General features: G+C 27.4%; 2 protein-coding genes across 2 annotated transcripts; one reads left to right on the top strand and one right to left on the bottom strand.

Annotated features, from left to right (window-relative positions):
* Nucleotides 1-1,975: 1,975 nt before the first annotated feature.
* LOC101511059 (F-box protein At1g80960-like) lies at nt 1,976-4,920 on the top strand. Its single transcript, XM_027336274.2, has 4 exons — nt 1,976-2,060; nt 2,176-3,125; nt 4,072-4,212; nt 4,323-4,920. Exons 2-4 carry the CDS (start codon nt 2,184-2,186, stop codon nt 4,686-4,688), a joined length of 1,449 nt encoding a protein of 482 aa, XP_027192075.1. The 5' UTR covers nt 1,976-2,060; nt 2,176-2,183; the 3' UTR covers nt 4,689-4,920.
* Nucleotides 4,921-8,892: 3,972 nt separating this feature from the next.
* LOC101510508 (NADPH-dependent aldo-keto reductase, chloroplastic-like) lies at nt 8,893-13,542 on the bottom strand. Its single transcript, XM_004506569.4, has 7 exons — nt 13,370-13,542; nt 12,983-13,033; nt 12,586-12,662; nt 12,368-12,455; nt 11,314-11,589; nt 9,729-9,971; nt 8,893-9,216 (listed from the first exon to the last, which is right to left on the bottom strand). The coding sequence occupies exons 1-7, from the start codon at nt 13,487-13,489 to the stop codon at nt 9,130-9,132; spliced, it is 942 nt and encodes a 313-aa protein (XP_004506626.1). The 5' UTR covers nt 13,490-13,542; the 3' UTR covers nt 8,893-9,129.
* Nucleotides 13,543-14,884: the final 1,342 nt, after the last annotated feature.

The raw sequence follows: 14,884 nt of genomic DNA on the forward strand, positions 1-14,884 counted from the left end.
TCTTTTAAAATGCAAAAATAATTTAATACACAACACTTTTTATGAGTCTTCCAAAAAAATTAAAATAATCATAAATTTTAAATTAGTGTTCAATCAGACACTATGTTTTGTGTGTTTGCTATTTTATTGCACTGATCGTGTGTGTATATATTTTACTAAGTTTATTTGTTTGTAAACATATACACGTTATAGATTGTGATATGGTAAAATACTATTCATGCAACAAACCCTCACATACTGGGTTTTATTATAAATGTTTTTTTTTTTTAAGTTGTCTACATTTAAAAATAATTAATTAGATTGATTTTTTACATTAAAATAATTAACAAAAAATCTTATTAATAATTTTTAATTAGTACATTGACAAATCATTCGAAATAAATAAATATTACAAATATGATATTTAATATGTAAAATAAAGAGTTACGAACACTTTTTTAATTTAAATTCTCACAAATTTTCCTATTCTCTTCATGCACACCAAAAAAGAAATATAACATAAAATAATTTTTTTTTTAAATAACCTAAGTAGTTTTTTTTAAGTTGGTAACAAATAAAGATAAATTTAAGAAACAAAATATTACACAAAAAACTCAGTAATCCTCGTATATATAGACGTATTTAATTGATCATATTTAATGTAATTTCTTTTATCTTTACCTAGTTTTGAAATAACAAACTATTATCATATATTTATTTGTCCCTAAATATAAATCCTGTGCAAATTTTATTTTTATTGAGAAAAATAATTTTGTACAAATAAAATAATTAAAATACTTTTTGTGTATTGACAGAGTTGATAATGATTTTTTATATTTCAAAACAAATTAATAATATTAATTAGAATTATGTTTAAAAAATAATAATAAATACATTTAATAAATTGAAAATATAGTTATATATAGGAACAAAAATTTATGTACGAATGAGTGTTTATAATTAATAGTATATGTTAAGATAATAGTTATTCTTTCATTATAAATAAATAAATCTTTTAAAATTATTTTAAATCATAAGTGAATACGGAAATCAATTATTAGAATTTTCATAAAATATGGAGAATATGGATAAAAAATTAAAATAAGCTTTAATACACAAAATTAAAATGAAGTCAATGAACTCCTAGCTTGAGAGATAGATTGTGAGTCATTCTTCAATGTTATTTTATGAAAATTATAACATTGTAAATCGACTAATGGATAGAGATGGATTAAAGGGTTTTAGATAGTTTGATCAATTGAGACGATGTTATGACAGTAAATCACATTTTTTAGTATATAAAATTATCTCATAAATTATTTATATTTTTATAACAGTGAGTCATTCTTCAATTGTGATGGACACATAAATCACAATTTGTATGATAGTAAATCATTTTTGAATTGTGAAGGATAAAGAAATCATAATTTTGTCAAATATATAAAATTACTTTATAAATTATTTATATTTTTTAACATTTTTTATTTATTTATAAACAATATATATGAATGTTATTTTGAAAGAAAAATTAATAAGGACAAATTTATATGAATGTTATTTTCAAAAGTTAAATAAATTATAAGGACAAATTTATCATTTTATTATAATATAAATCATATCATTTGGTTATCTGCACATAAACTAATTTTATCAAGTTTGTCATCATGTAACTATTTATCCTATTCATATCATATCGTGTCTCTATCGTGTTTTTTTATTATATTTTATCTGTATTCCATCATGTCCATCAAACATATGAATAAAAATTAAAATAAAATTTTAATAATAAAAAATTAAAATAAAATTTTAATAATAAAAAATTAAAATTTAGTCAATCAAACTCGTAGCCTAAAAAATAGATTCGGTTGGGTTACGTCAATAGTATATGGTTATTTGGTCACGTTAATTTGTTAGGTTAGGTTAATATTTCCCTCAAAAATAGGTTGACTTTACCATTCATCCATAAATAAAACTGCAACCGTATCAAACAAAACACACACTTCCAAGAATATTACTTTTTTTTTTATTGTTTAAGTTTCCAACCATAATCATCAAAGATATCACTGAGTATTTCACGTAAGGTACACACTTTTAATCTATTATAGTGGAACATTCAATTTGTAATTGTTACTTTATACTACATTAATTATTGTTATATTGAAATATAAGCCTTATGAAAATTTCAATTCTATGCAGAGAAAACTATGTTAATAATAAAGGAAGTGAATTTAAACGAAGATCTAGACTTCATAAGTCAATTACCGGATAATCTCTTGAGTCGCATAATCTCTTTTCTTTCGATTAATGAAGCCGCAAGAACAAGCATTCTATCAAAGAGATGGATACATTTGTGGAAGAATGTATTTCACCTTGATTTTGATTGGGCAAACATGATAAAATTCATACCAAAATATTATCACCACCGTTTATGTAAAGAATTTTTTAATTTCATAATTGTCGCCGAAGAACATGCTAAAAAATATGGTGAAATTGTTAACACTATATTGGATCAACATGTTGGTGATGATTTGACTAGTTGTTGCTTCAAGCATTTTCATCGTAATGTTTACGATGGAGATTTCAAAAGTTGGGTTGAATTTATTGTTGAAAGCAAAAAGTTAAGTTTTTTGAGTTTGGAGTGTAAACCTCCGAGCGATACATATAAAACCCTTGTGATGGCTAAATTTAAGCCTAAGATATTTTCAAATTTGTGTTCACTTGAGTTGACTAATTATGAACTTGAAGGTTCGATTTTATCTGCATTTGAAAGTTGCAAAAAATTGAAAATTTTAAAGTTGAAGAAGATTTCTATGGTGACTAGTATCATCAATGGAATTTTGGAAAATTGTTTTGGTTTAGAGAAGTTTTGTCTCATTCAGTCATATGGTTTCGATAGTCTCAAGATTGAAAACAAAAATCTTAAATATTTGGAGCTTTTGGGGTTGAATGTTAAAGAGATAGATGTTAATGCTGAGGAGCTTCAAGTTTTGGTGATTGATTCTCTAAGGTGTCCTCCAAAGGGTATTAGAATTTATTCTCGGAACCTAAGGAATTTTTCTTATGCTTGCAATCTAATTCCTCAAGAGATTGAGTCACAAGACATTCTGCGAACTCGTGATGCTTTGGAAAATTGCAGTGACCTTTTGGTAAATTATCTTCAATTCTATTATTTTCTTTTGGTTATAACTTGTGGTTTATGTCATATTATATAATATGAATTAACTTTTGAGTTACAACTTTTGCTTACATTGAATATATCACCTAAAGTATTGCATAAAAGGTTTGAAATTTGATTAAAGCGGTGAATTGCTACGAAACACATATATCTGACACTCAATTGATATTAGTCATAATTTGAAAGAAAAAAAAAATTAATTGAATATAATTAATGTGTCAATGTTGTGTCAATGTCAAACACCAACACATGTCAAACACTAGAAATATAAGTTGGAGTAATTAGGATTAATGAAACACACCACAACACATATAAGTTGGAGTAGTAGAACTAATATTATAGTCTAGTCAATGTAATTATGGATCCATTTTCTTCTGCTCTTAAACTTTTTAAAGGGTAACATATGAAATAATTAAAGGTAATGTTGCCAAATAGAAAACAAAATAAGAGTAGGGGTATATTAAAAAGTATTTGTTTCACACTTTTTTGTTCTGTATTATTATAATCACAACTAATAAAAGAAATAGAAAGTATATATTTTTCAAAATAGAATCCCCTGCAGACTTGTATAATGGAGTTTATGGTAGTCAAAGAAATTTTCTAGTTGATGGAATCCAATACTTTTTATGTTTCTTGTAAATGGAATGCAATAGGAATTGAAGCTAAATTGATAGAATTTGAGAACAATTTTCCACAATAGCCAGGATTGTGACACTGATTTAAATAAAACCTTTGTAATGATCGTTGCAAACTACAATTCAAAACTTTACTATTTTGCTTTGATTAGATATTGCATAAAACAATGAATAATTATAATTTAATATTTGAATAATATTACCGTGTCTTATTCATAAGGATTATAATTTATTTTTCTTTACTTATAACATGTAGTTGTGCTAACTATCTTTTCAATGTAGGTATATAAACCAATCAACATTTTTCAAAATCTATTGACCTTGTCAATTGATTTGGATTTGAATAACATCAGAGATGCTTTGGTATTTTCTTACATACTAACAACGTGCTTCTATCTCAATACTCTTGAACTTACAATACCAGTATGTGACTATTAATCTTATTATACTTTAATTTTTAATATGATATTAATTTTTTACTACGTATCAGAGAATGGCATATTCAATGTTTGGAATGTAATTTCATTTTTCAGGTAAAGAAAGTTTCAGCTTCCACTGCTACTTCTGATGATTGTGCTCTTCCATTTCCTAAGTCAATGTTTTGGGAGAACCGAGAAGTGTCCGGATTTATCCGTAAGAACTTAAAATTTGTTAAAGTGAAAGGATTTACTGGAAAAGAGCTAGAAGTAAGTTTTGTGCAACATTTGATTAAAAAAGCTTACATGATGAAAAAGTTGCATGTAATTTGTGATTCAACCATTATGGATGAAGCAAAAGATCTACAGTCCCTACAAAGTGCTTCAGTTAATCTCTCCATCCTATTGGAGTCAGAATATCAAGAATATCAAGAAGATCAAACATCCATTCTTTTTATGAAACCATTGTCAAGTTTGATATGATGTAGACAGTTTTTAATTTTCTGATTAGCTGCAAGTTAATGGATGAGACCTAGGAAGAAAATTTGCATTCTGCCATTATTGAATGCAACACATTTGCATGAAGTTGGTTTCTTGTCTCTCAAGCTATGAAATACTCTTTTTTTTCTTTTAATGTTTGTGAGATGAGAGTAATGTTACTTATCTATAATTCTGAACTACTTAAATGAGTTGCTGCTTATAATCTGTTTGCAAATTTTGTGTGTCAATGTGATGTGGTTTTTGTGTGGAATTTGATTTTGATTTTGAATGGGGAAGAGTTATAAAAGTGGCACTGAAGGCAGTATGAATGGTAAATTGGACTTAATCTCTTGTAAGAGAATTTTGAAAATTTATGTAGATTGAGTTTGAAAGTAATAATTTAAATATGATAAGATAATGAAATGCAAATATATGTTTCCTAGGCATTAAATGCTAGTTCTTCTCTAACTAAATCTCCGGTTTGGTATGTTTTTTCTGCATAATTATGCAGAAACTGTGTCCATATACTGATGTACGTAAATTATTAAGGTGATTAATAACATGAATATAATAAAATAAAATAGATTTAAAATTTAAATATATTTTTAGTTTATAGGAATATACAATGTTTTTCTTTTCGGTGGCCAAATATTTATTTCTATTTAGTCTTTGCAAATATGATTTTTTACTTTTTCTTTCTTATTGTTTTGTTTTAGTCTTTATGTAACGGACTAAAATCAAATGTTATAATATACGGATCAATTTTATTATAAATAATATTGCAAGGACTATACTAAAACAATAAAGACCAAAAGTAGAAAATAATATAATTGGAAAGATTAAAAACAAAAAAGTAAATTTACATAGTTAAAAGTAAAAAATTATATTTGTATACATAAACCATCTATTATCTATTATATATATTAAAATAGACTCTCACATAAATTTCATATAATATTGTGTTATTTCATTTAAATATTGTCACTTCAACAAAAATCTAATGTGACACATCTAAAAGGTATTTCCTCTTCAATTTTCCTTATTATTCAACTTCCATTTTGCTTTAACACACATTTTATATTATTATTATTATTATTATTATTATTATTATTATTATTATTTAGCATCTAATATTATGTATAACTATTAATGTATCATGAGTTACAAATTAAAATACAATCAATATATAAATTTTGTTTACAAATAATATTCTACTTCTTCAAACAATCTCTACAATTAGTGTTTTATTAAAAACAAAACTGAAACTCCAATATTTACTTTGTTGTTATATTTTGCTAACTGAAACTTCAATATTTGCTTTGCCGGTTCTTTTACTTCTAAATTTGTAATTGTTTAAATGGTCAATTTTTTTTTCTTGTAACTATATTAGCACGCCTTATGCAATTAACTTTTATATAGCAGCCTTATGCTATTAACTTTTTTATATCGTAGGTTCGCCACTGTCACGAGAAAACATTCTGCTTAGTAAGTTTTCACAATCCCAATCCCACTTTGTCAACTTAAAAAGAAATTTCTTTCCAACTCAATTATTTTTAAAGAAGTAAATATAGTTGAAATTTTTTTTCTGCACAAATAACTTTTGAGTAAGTGATATTTTGTAACATATTATACCTATTTGTTTATTTTTCTCAAAATTTTGATTGTTATTAGTTAGAGTATTGTTTTTGTAAACATATAATTTATGAATTTTGTTTGTAGGATGATCTTCACTATGGATTTTTAATATTAAATATATGAATTAGTTGCAATTATCTTCTGCAAAATATTTTACATATTCTCAAATGTGTGTTTGTCAATTCATATATAATAATTACTCAAATAAACTCACTTGAAAAAAAATACTCTACAACTAAAATGAATAAATTATATTATTTTTAAAAATTTAAAATCTTATATAAAACGATAGGGGGAGAAACCAAATCTTAAGCCTTGTAAGGTAACATATGTCAAATCTTTCCAACGTGCTTCGCTTAAGTTCGAACACAATATGAATGAATGAATTATTCTAACACATGTATAAACCTGAAAAGACTCAAGAAAATTGGTTTAAGAAGCATGTTTCATAACTATTACACCAGAATAGCAATATTGAGTTGCAGTTCCTTGCATTTACAAATCTCACAGTGACAGATTTACAGTTTACACACTTAAAGACATGTTTTGTTTGCAACCAAGAACCCGTTGGCACAACAACAACCGTTACCTTCAAGGTATGGTTCAAGGTATTTATTCACACACAACAGATCAATTGGTAGTTGCAGAGACATCGATTTGCAGGGTCCGGTTCAAATTTGGGATTTCTCACTTCTTAATATTTAAGTTATGTGAATCTAGCCATTAGCCTATTTGAAAAAAAAAATAATTAACTAACTTAATAACTATCTATTGCATAATAACTTACACAATAACTGTAGCTAACTGCCCATTAATTATACCCTATCTCAAACTGCCATTGATTATGCCCCTCCTTTTATACAATATTATTTACTAATAATAAATAGTCTAGCAGACAACTAAAACGGAATCTAGAATAAATTTTGAAATGATGCAGAAGTGGTCCAAACTATTTACCAAAGTTTATATAGTTAAAAATAGTCATGTATGCAAAAATAAGGCAAATTATGCCCAAATTGAGTAAGGTATAATACAATTATACAACTCACAACCCATAAAAGATATTTGGATGAAATCTTCTCCCACATTATTATATCAAAAAAATAAGATTAAATATCAGATATTAGATCAAGAGGATAAGTCTAGTTCAGATTTGACTTCATCAAAAATAAATAAAAAACTAGCTCAGATTTGACATTCAGTCTCAATTACCAAAACTAGTAAAAATATCCAACTTTCATTTTCTTAAAATTTCCAAACAAGATATTGATATGAGATTTTCTCCTATAGTTTTTAAATCTTAAAACCTAGTTGCATACCAGAAACCAGCCCAAATAAATACCTAGAACTCAGATTGAACTATAACCAAATTCCTGACTTAACACTTAAATAAGTGGTTCATAAAGTCAAATATCAAATCTGATATAAAAGTGTCCAAAACCTTTCACCATAGGTCTCTTTAGGTGAAAATAAACTTGTGCGCATGTTGAGAAACCAACACAAATATTAGAACTCAAAATTGTCACATAGGTTCCAAATGAAGTCAATTAAAGTGTCAAGGTCAATTTAAGCCTAAAAAGGTTCTGCTAGATAAAACTACTTCTGATTTGAGAACACTCAAACTAGAAAGAGTTGTTGAATATTGGAACTTTTCTAGTAGTTTTACATGAAAAATTGAGTCCTGGTTATCAAAAACCAAGTTAAACAGTAGCATAGTTGAAGAACAAGATTGAGCAGAAGAAAATAAAAAACAATATTTTCATATTTTATTACTACAACACTAAAAGAAATTACAATAGTAATGACAGAATCATAAAATAAAAATAAACAAAATAAAACAGAATCAAATCTTATTTCGTTTAACTCTTCATGCAAGTATTTGATGATAGAATCATAAAATAAAAATAAACAAAATAATATAAAATAAAAGAGAATCAAATCTTATTTCGTTTAACTCTTCAAGCGAGCATTTGACGACTAACTGTTTTTCATATATTGGAATCTCAAATAGAACCATAATAACATGCTACTTGGTCAAAGAAAATTGATGTATTTGGATGGAGTACTTTCCTACACCTATAGAAAGTTACCATCACCAACAAGCCAGGCACAAAATGACTTAACCAAAAAATAATAACAAAATAGTTCTATAATACCATACAGAACATAAATCACCAATGCATTGCTTCCATCCGATATAATTTTAAGCCTTTGTATCTCATTTTATATTGGTTATTCAAGTATGACACATAATTAGAAAGAAAAAAAAAATATTAACACTACTGCACTAATCAATCAGATGCAGAAATCCAGATCTTACGAAATCTGTCCATTAATCTTTTCATTTTACCAATATACCTATGTATGGGTTAGTTTTGATCCATTGTCGGTCAAATTCTGTGGATTTGACTTCATCCGGTTTTTGCACAACTTATAATATTGAATAGAATTTACAGTACTATAAATGAAACATGAGCCTTTGTTCTGTATTATAATCAATATAACCTTTGAAGTACTAACACAAACATAAACACTGAATGACAACAAGTAATAATTTAAAAAATAAAAGTGATTGAATTAACTGCATGTCTCATTATCCTGCCAATGTCAAATATCAACAAATGTCCGACACTAGAGACGTCTTTAATATAAATTGTCGTTGTTACATAGATAATAACCCTTCTCTTAACCTAAAAATACATGAATCATAACAGCATCTAGCTTTATCATGGAAGCAGTGGAATCATAATAGTATCTGGCTTTACTGTGGAACCAGTGTATTATTCGCCGTCTCAATGTTGCATATTGCTCACACTTCACCATCCCAAAGTTCTTCAACGGTCTTATAGGCACCATAGGTTTCATGAACAAAAAAGGTACCCTTAATTAGCCTATCCTGCATTAGTAAATTCCATGTGTTAATTCAGAGAATGAACCTTTATGCACGTGTTATTGGATTGACTCTGAAGTGAATAATGCAAATTAAACAATAAAGAAATCTCAACCATTGATTAATAAACAAAACAACAGAAGTTTTATTTGAAAATCAATTTGGGACAACAAAATTCAACAAGAGATATATCATATGGCACAGTGTTTTAAGCCATCGACTGAACTTTATTGACCGCATGGTTAATGAGTCGTCCAATCTTGATATACTCATAAACCACTCTTTGGACTGTGTTGACAACGTCAGTGAACTGCAATAATTACTTAAAAAGTTGTTAAATATTTTTGTCCAAATTAATGTTCAAACATTTCTGATAAAACATTGTCTTCAGGAAACTAGAGCCACATTTGCATTTGTTGTGTCACCAATTGCATAGTGATATGGTGAAGGCTTAATTTGAGAGAAAATAAATATCAATAGAAATAACAAAAGCTAGATTAAACAAAGTAACAACTTGCCTGCTTAATTTCAGAAAACTTGGCTATCAAGTCTTCGGGAATAGACCAATCAAACACACCAAAATTCTCCTTGATTCTAGCCTCATTAGTGCTCTTAGGTAGAACACTGTGTCCTGCTTGTATACCCCATCTTAGGGCGACCTGTCCTGCTGTCTTCCCCAATTTCTCTGCAACCTCTTTGACAACTGGATTCTTGAGAATGTCACTTTTGAGAACTCCTGGTGAGCCTAGAGGAGAGTATCCCTGAAGAGATATTTATACATAGAGGGTTACAACTATCGGAAGAAAAAAAAAACAATGGTTTTTGAGGTACCATCATTTGAATTTGAATAGTACAAAAATCATTTTCAATTCGCTTAAGAGTCAGTTGAATATATGATTGAATATATGATCGGTTAGTGATATGTTGAAATCAGTTAGTTCAATAATCCCATTATAAATAGAAGCATGTATAATTCATTCCCTATCTCTTTTAATCAATCAAAATGTTCTTACCTTCACATATTTTAATTCTCTCATGTTGAGCACTAGCTCACACACACTTGTTTTATTAAAAAGAAGGAGAAAACAGAATTATAAGTATTGAATGTTCATCACTTTCATTGATAGTTGTATTTAGTAAGTGAGAGTTAGGTTTTGCGGTAATAAAAATTGATTTCGAATGAAATTATTTTGTAAAATTAATACTCTGGCTAAAAGTGAGTTGAATATAAAGTTATTTATGTTTGGATACATTCATGTAAAACTGAATTGAGCAATAAATTTCATGCTAAAAATCAATTGTAGATGCAAAAGTTCCAAATTCTAACTTCAAGATAGGATCAACTCCAAGGCATAATCAAAATTGCATGAAAACATCCAAACATGTCAAAAGCAATTCTACACAAAGACATGCAAACATATCAATTCAATTCTACATCTCTAAAAATCAATTTTGTAAACATCCAAACATGTCAAAAGCAATTCTACACAAAGACATGCAAACATATCAATTCAATTCTACATCTCTAAAAATCAATTTTGTAAACATCCAAACATGTCAAAAGCAATTCTACACAAAGACATGCAAACATATCAATTCAATTCTACATCTCTAAAAATCAATTTTGTCTTATCCAAAAGTGAAACCAAACATACATTTAGTATACTAACTGTTATTATTCTAACTGCACTAACTAAACAAACTAATTGATTAGCTATAATTATAACTACCACTAACTCTCCACTTGAATTACGAACTAACTTGTTCTAGCCTATGATCTCTATCCTTCATATGAGTCACATCCTTAGATAATTCACAATATTCAAGACAAATTTTGAGAAACATAAAACATAATTTTCTTCTCCTGATCCGTCAAAAAATTTCCAACAAGTCAATGAATGTATTTGAATGAATATTAGCTTTTTTAACTTTTTTTCTTTTATTTAATTCCCAAGGGAAACGAAAGGGGCCCGGATAATCTGGAGTTTGACCAGGAGGTAAGTAAAACCAAGTCAAGGATTGTTCCTACCAAGTTTCGAACTCGGGCTCTCTCGGACAATCAAATCAGCTTTTTTAAAAGAATTATGTATGTGCTAAACTTACAGATAGATGGATTCCTTTGGATGCACAGAATGAATGCAACTTTGACTGCTGCCATCCAGGGTGCAATTCTACTTGATTAACAGCAGGAGGCACTCTTGCTATGTCCAACAGATCTTGAAGTTTCTTTGAGGAGAAATTGCTGACTCCAATAGCTTTAGCCTTGCCAGAGTCATACAGTGCTTCCATTGCTTTCCATGTGCTGGGTATGTCGGGATGATCAAGATTTTCAGCCTTAAATTCACCTGTTCCCCTTTTCATGCTGACTGGCCAGTGGATCTTCAAAACAAAATCAATTCCGTAATGAATAAAATGAACCATTCATGATTCAGTTTCAACTCAGCATCACATTTGGTTGTGTAAAACCAATGCAGTTTACTCAATTTGAGAAAAACCACGAATCTTTAATTATTTTGATGTTCACACACAATATATCAGCTTGTAATTTTGTTGTGTAACTTGTTTTTAGTTAAAAAAAATGTCATACTTTTACTGGTAATGTATCTTACAATTCATAATAAGATCATCAATATCATAAGTCTTTTGATTCACAATTTGAATCTCGATTTGATAACCATGCTTTCTGGTATCCAATGTGGCATTGGGACTGGATAGCATTTTTGGGATGCTTGATAGCATGTCTAAATGAAGTTAGGTTTTCTTTTCAGTTGAAGTTATGTTTATAAATCAAATGACAAAGAAAAGTGACTAGCTATACAAAGTTGACGAAAAAAGTGGCTAGCTACACTAGATTTAGGTAGCAATTCATTAGAATGAATCGATCATATTGAATTGAGATTTAATATAGGGAATTGACATTTAAAACGGGATTCATGTCCAAAATAGATACACACTAGAGATTCATATCTATTGAGTTCAGTTTTGTATTGAATCAAGATCCAAATCACATGTATAATAAGATACAAATAACCATGCCAAGAAGTGTAAAAAAACAGCCCAAATCATCAATATCACATGGTATCAATTTAGAGTGTTTAGTCTTCACCAAATTATCAACATATATTCATAACAAAATGCAGAATTTCTAATGCCTTACCAGATAGAGATCAAGGTAGTCAAGTTGCAAATCATGTAAAGTTTTATCCAATGCTTTTGGCACATCTTCTGGATGATGATCTGAACACCTGAAGACAGTAAAAAAAAGAAAAACATAGGACTTTTGTTAAACATAAACTAAAACAAACATTTTTTCCAACATTCATAAAAGTAAAATAAAATAAAAAGAAATTTTTCACAAAAGATAAATAAACAAACCATAGTTTTGAGGTGATCCATAACTCCTCACGTTTAACAACACCATCCTCAAAAAGCTTTTTTAGTGCAGAACCAATCTATATAAATCACAAGATTTAAAACAGAAAATTATCAATTGTCTAGCATATAAGCAATTTTTCTCTTCTCTTCACTTATTTTCCCTTTTCTCAATCAAAATTAATATTCAGTAGCAAAAGCAGGCACTGTTGTCAAATACCATCATTTGAAACAATCAAGAGATTGTGACAGAAATTATGGTAGTTAAAATATATCACAATTCACATCTCAAAATTATGGTAGTTAAAATGCATGTATGCTAAGTGTAAACAATTAAGAGACTGTGACAAAAAACCCTAAAATTAAACAAAAAATGTTCTCTTGAATCATCATAATTTACCTCTGCTTGATTCCTGTATGCTTCAGCACAATCAATATGTCTGTATCCAACCTGAACAAAAAAAAAAACACATCTAAGTCCGTGTTTACTTCTGTGGAGTTAAAAATTAATTTTGAATAAATTAATTTGTAAAATTGATTTTAATTAAAAGCACTGTTAATTTAAATGATTTATATTTTAATACATTCATATACAAATACAAGTGAGTTCAACAAGAAATTTGACCGTAAAAATTATATTTGAAATCATAAACTACAAATCCTAACGTCAAATTATAATCAATTCTAAAAACAAAATCAATTTTACTTAAAAACAATCAAAACATATCAAAATCAATTTTACACCGTTAAAATCAATTTTGAGTCTACATAATAATAATAAAATAACCTGAATGGCAGTGTTAACAGCTTCGGCTACAACACCAGGTTCAGCTTGCCAAGTACCTAAACCAACAGAAGGAATTTTGGCACCAGTGTTCAACTGAAAGAATTTGATAGCTGTTCCCATTTTTTCTCTCTATAGATCTTTTGTTTTTTCAGTTAGCGTTTCATGCAATCTATTTATAGAATTATAGGAAAACAAACAGTGGATGGATAAATTAATTGTGCGTTGAAAAAGAAGTTGGATCGAACGGTTGAGATTTGGTTAAATGGGATTTGAACGGTGAGATGTTGGTCTATTCGGGAAGACTCTTGAGAAGTTGAAAGTTCGGAAAGTGATAGGGTCATATGTGTGCACATACGTCATATAACAAATAAAGCGTGTCATATAAAAATAAAATGTTAATGCATTAAGTCTTGTAGTTTTCGACAGAGATTTTATCACCAAAACATAAATTAATTATTATCAATCCATATATGGTTATGAAAAATTTTAAGTATATTTTTTTATGTCAAAATAAATTTCATTAAAAAGATAAATCACTCGAAATAAAAGAGACGGTATAAGGAATACAATTTTCAATTAAAATTGAGTTTAATAAATTTAATTTAAATAACAAATTTTAGAGAAAAAACAAATGGTTAATCTTTTGATAATTAATGATCACAAAATTAAAATAGGATAATTTTTTGAATTTTTTAGACATTCTTCAAACTACATTAATTTATTAAGAGAATCATTTTTAGAAACAAATTCTATGAATTCAATATCAAGAATAAATAAATTTTATTAGAGAATTAAATAAACTAAAATAAAAAAGACAATATATAAGAATTACAATCCTCAATTTAAATTGAGTATATAGAATCTAAAACAAAACTTTAGTGACTGTTAATTTAACATAATTTAAAAAGAAAAAAATATTAATATTTTAACAATCAAAATACATAAATCTTAATTTTATATGCATTCTTCATACTATATTGAGAAAGAATTTGGTATCCACGCAAATTCGGATCATCAAAGATTTGATGTTAATGCATTAAGAGACTTGTCCCTTTCGACAAAGATTTGATCATCAAAACATAAATTAATTATTATCAATTTAATTGCTAATCCACGTATGGTTAAAAATAAAAATTGAATATATTTATTTAAGTCAAAATGAATTTTATTAGAGTCAAATAAGTTGAAATAAAAGGGTCTATAAAGAAGATAACAACATGTTTAACATGATTTAAAAAAATAAAGGAAAAAACGATTAATATTTTGATAATCAACAATCATAAATTTAAAATAGGACAATTTTTGGATTTTTATACATTTTTCAAACTACATTAACTCATTAAGAGAATCACCTTAAAAAGCAACATACATAAATCTAATGTCAAAAATAAATTGAAGGAACAAATGAATTTCATTAAAGAACTAAATCAACTGAAATAAAAGAGATAATATTAAAATTACAAATTCTCAATTTAAATTAGATATATCGAATATAAAACAAAACTTTAACGGCAA

This window comes from Cicer arietinum, chromosome 6, assembly GCF_000331145.2.
Source record: "Cicer arietinum cultivar CDC Frontier isolate Library 1 chromosome 6, Cicar.CDCFrontier_v2.0, whole genome shotgun sequence".
Lineage (NCBI taxonomy): Eukaryota > Viridiplantae > Streptophyta > Magnoliopsida > Fabales > Fabaceae > Cicer > Cicer arietinum.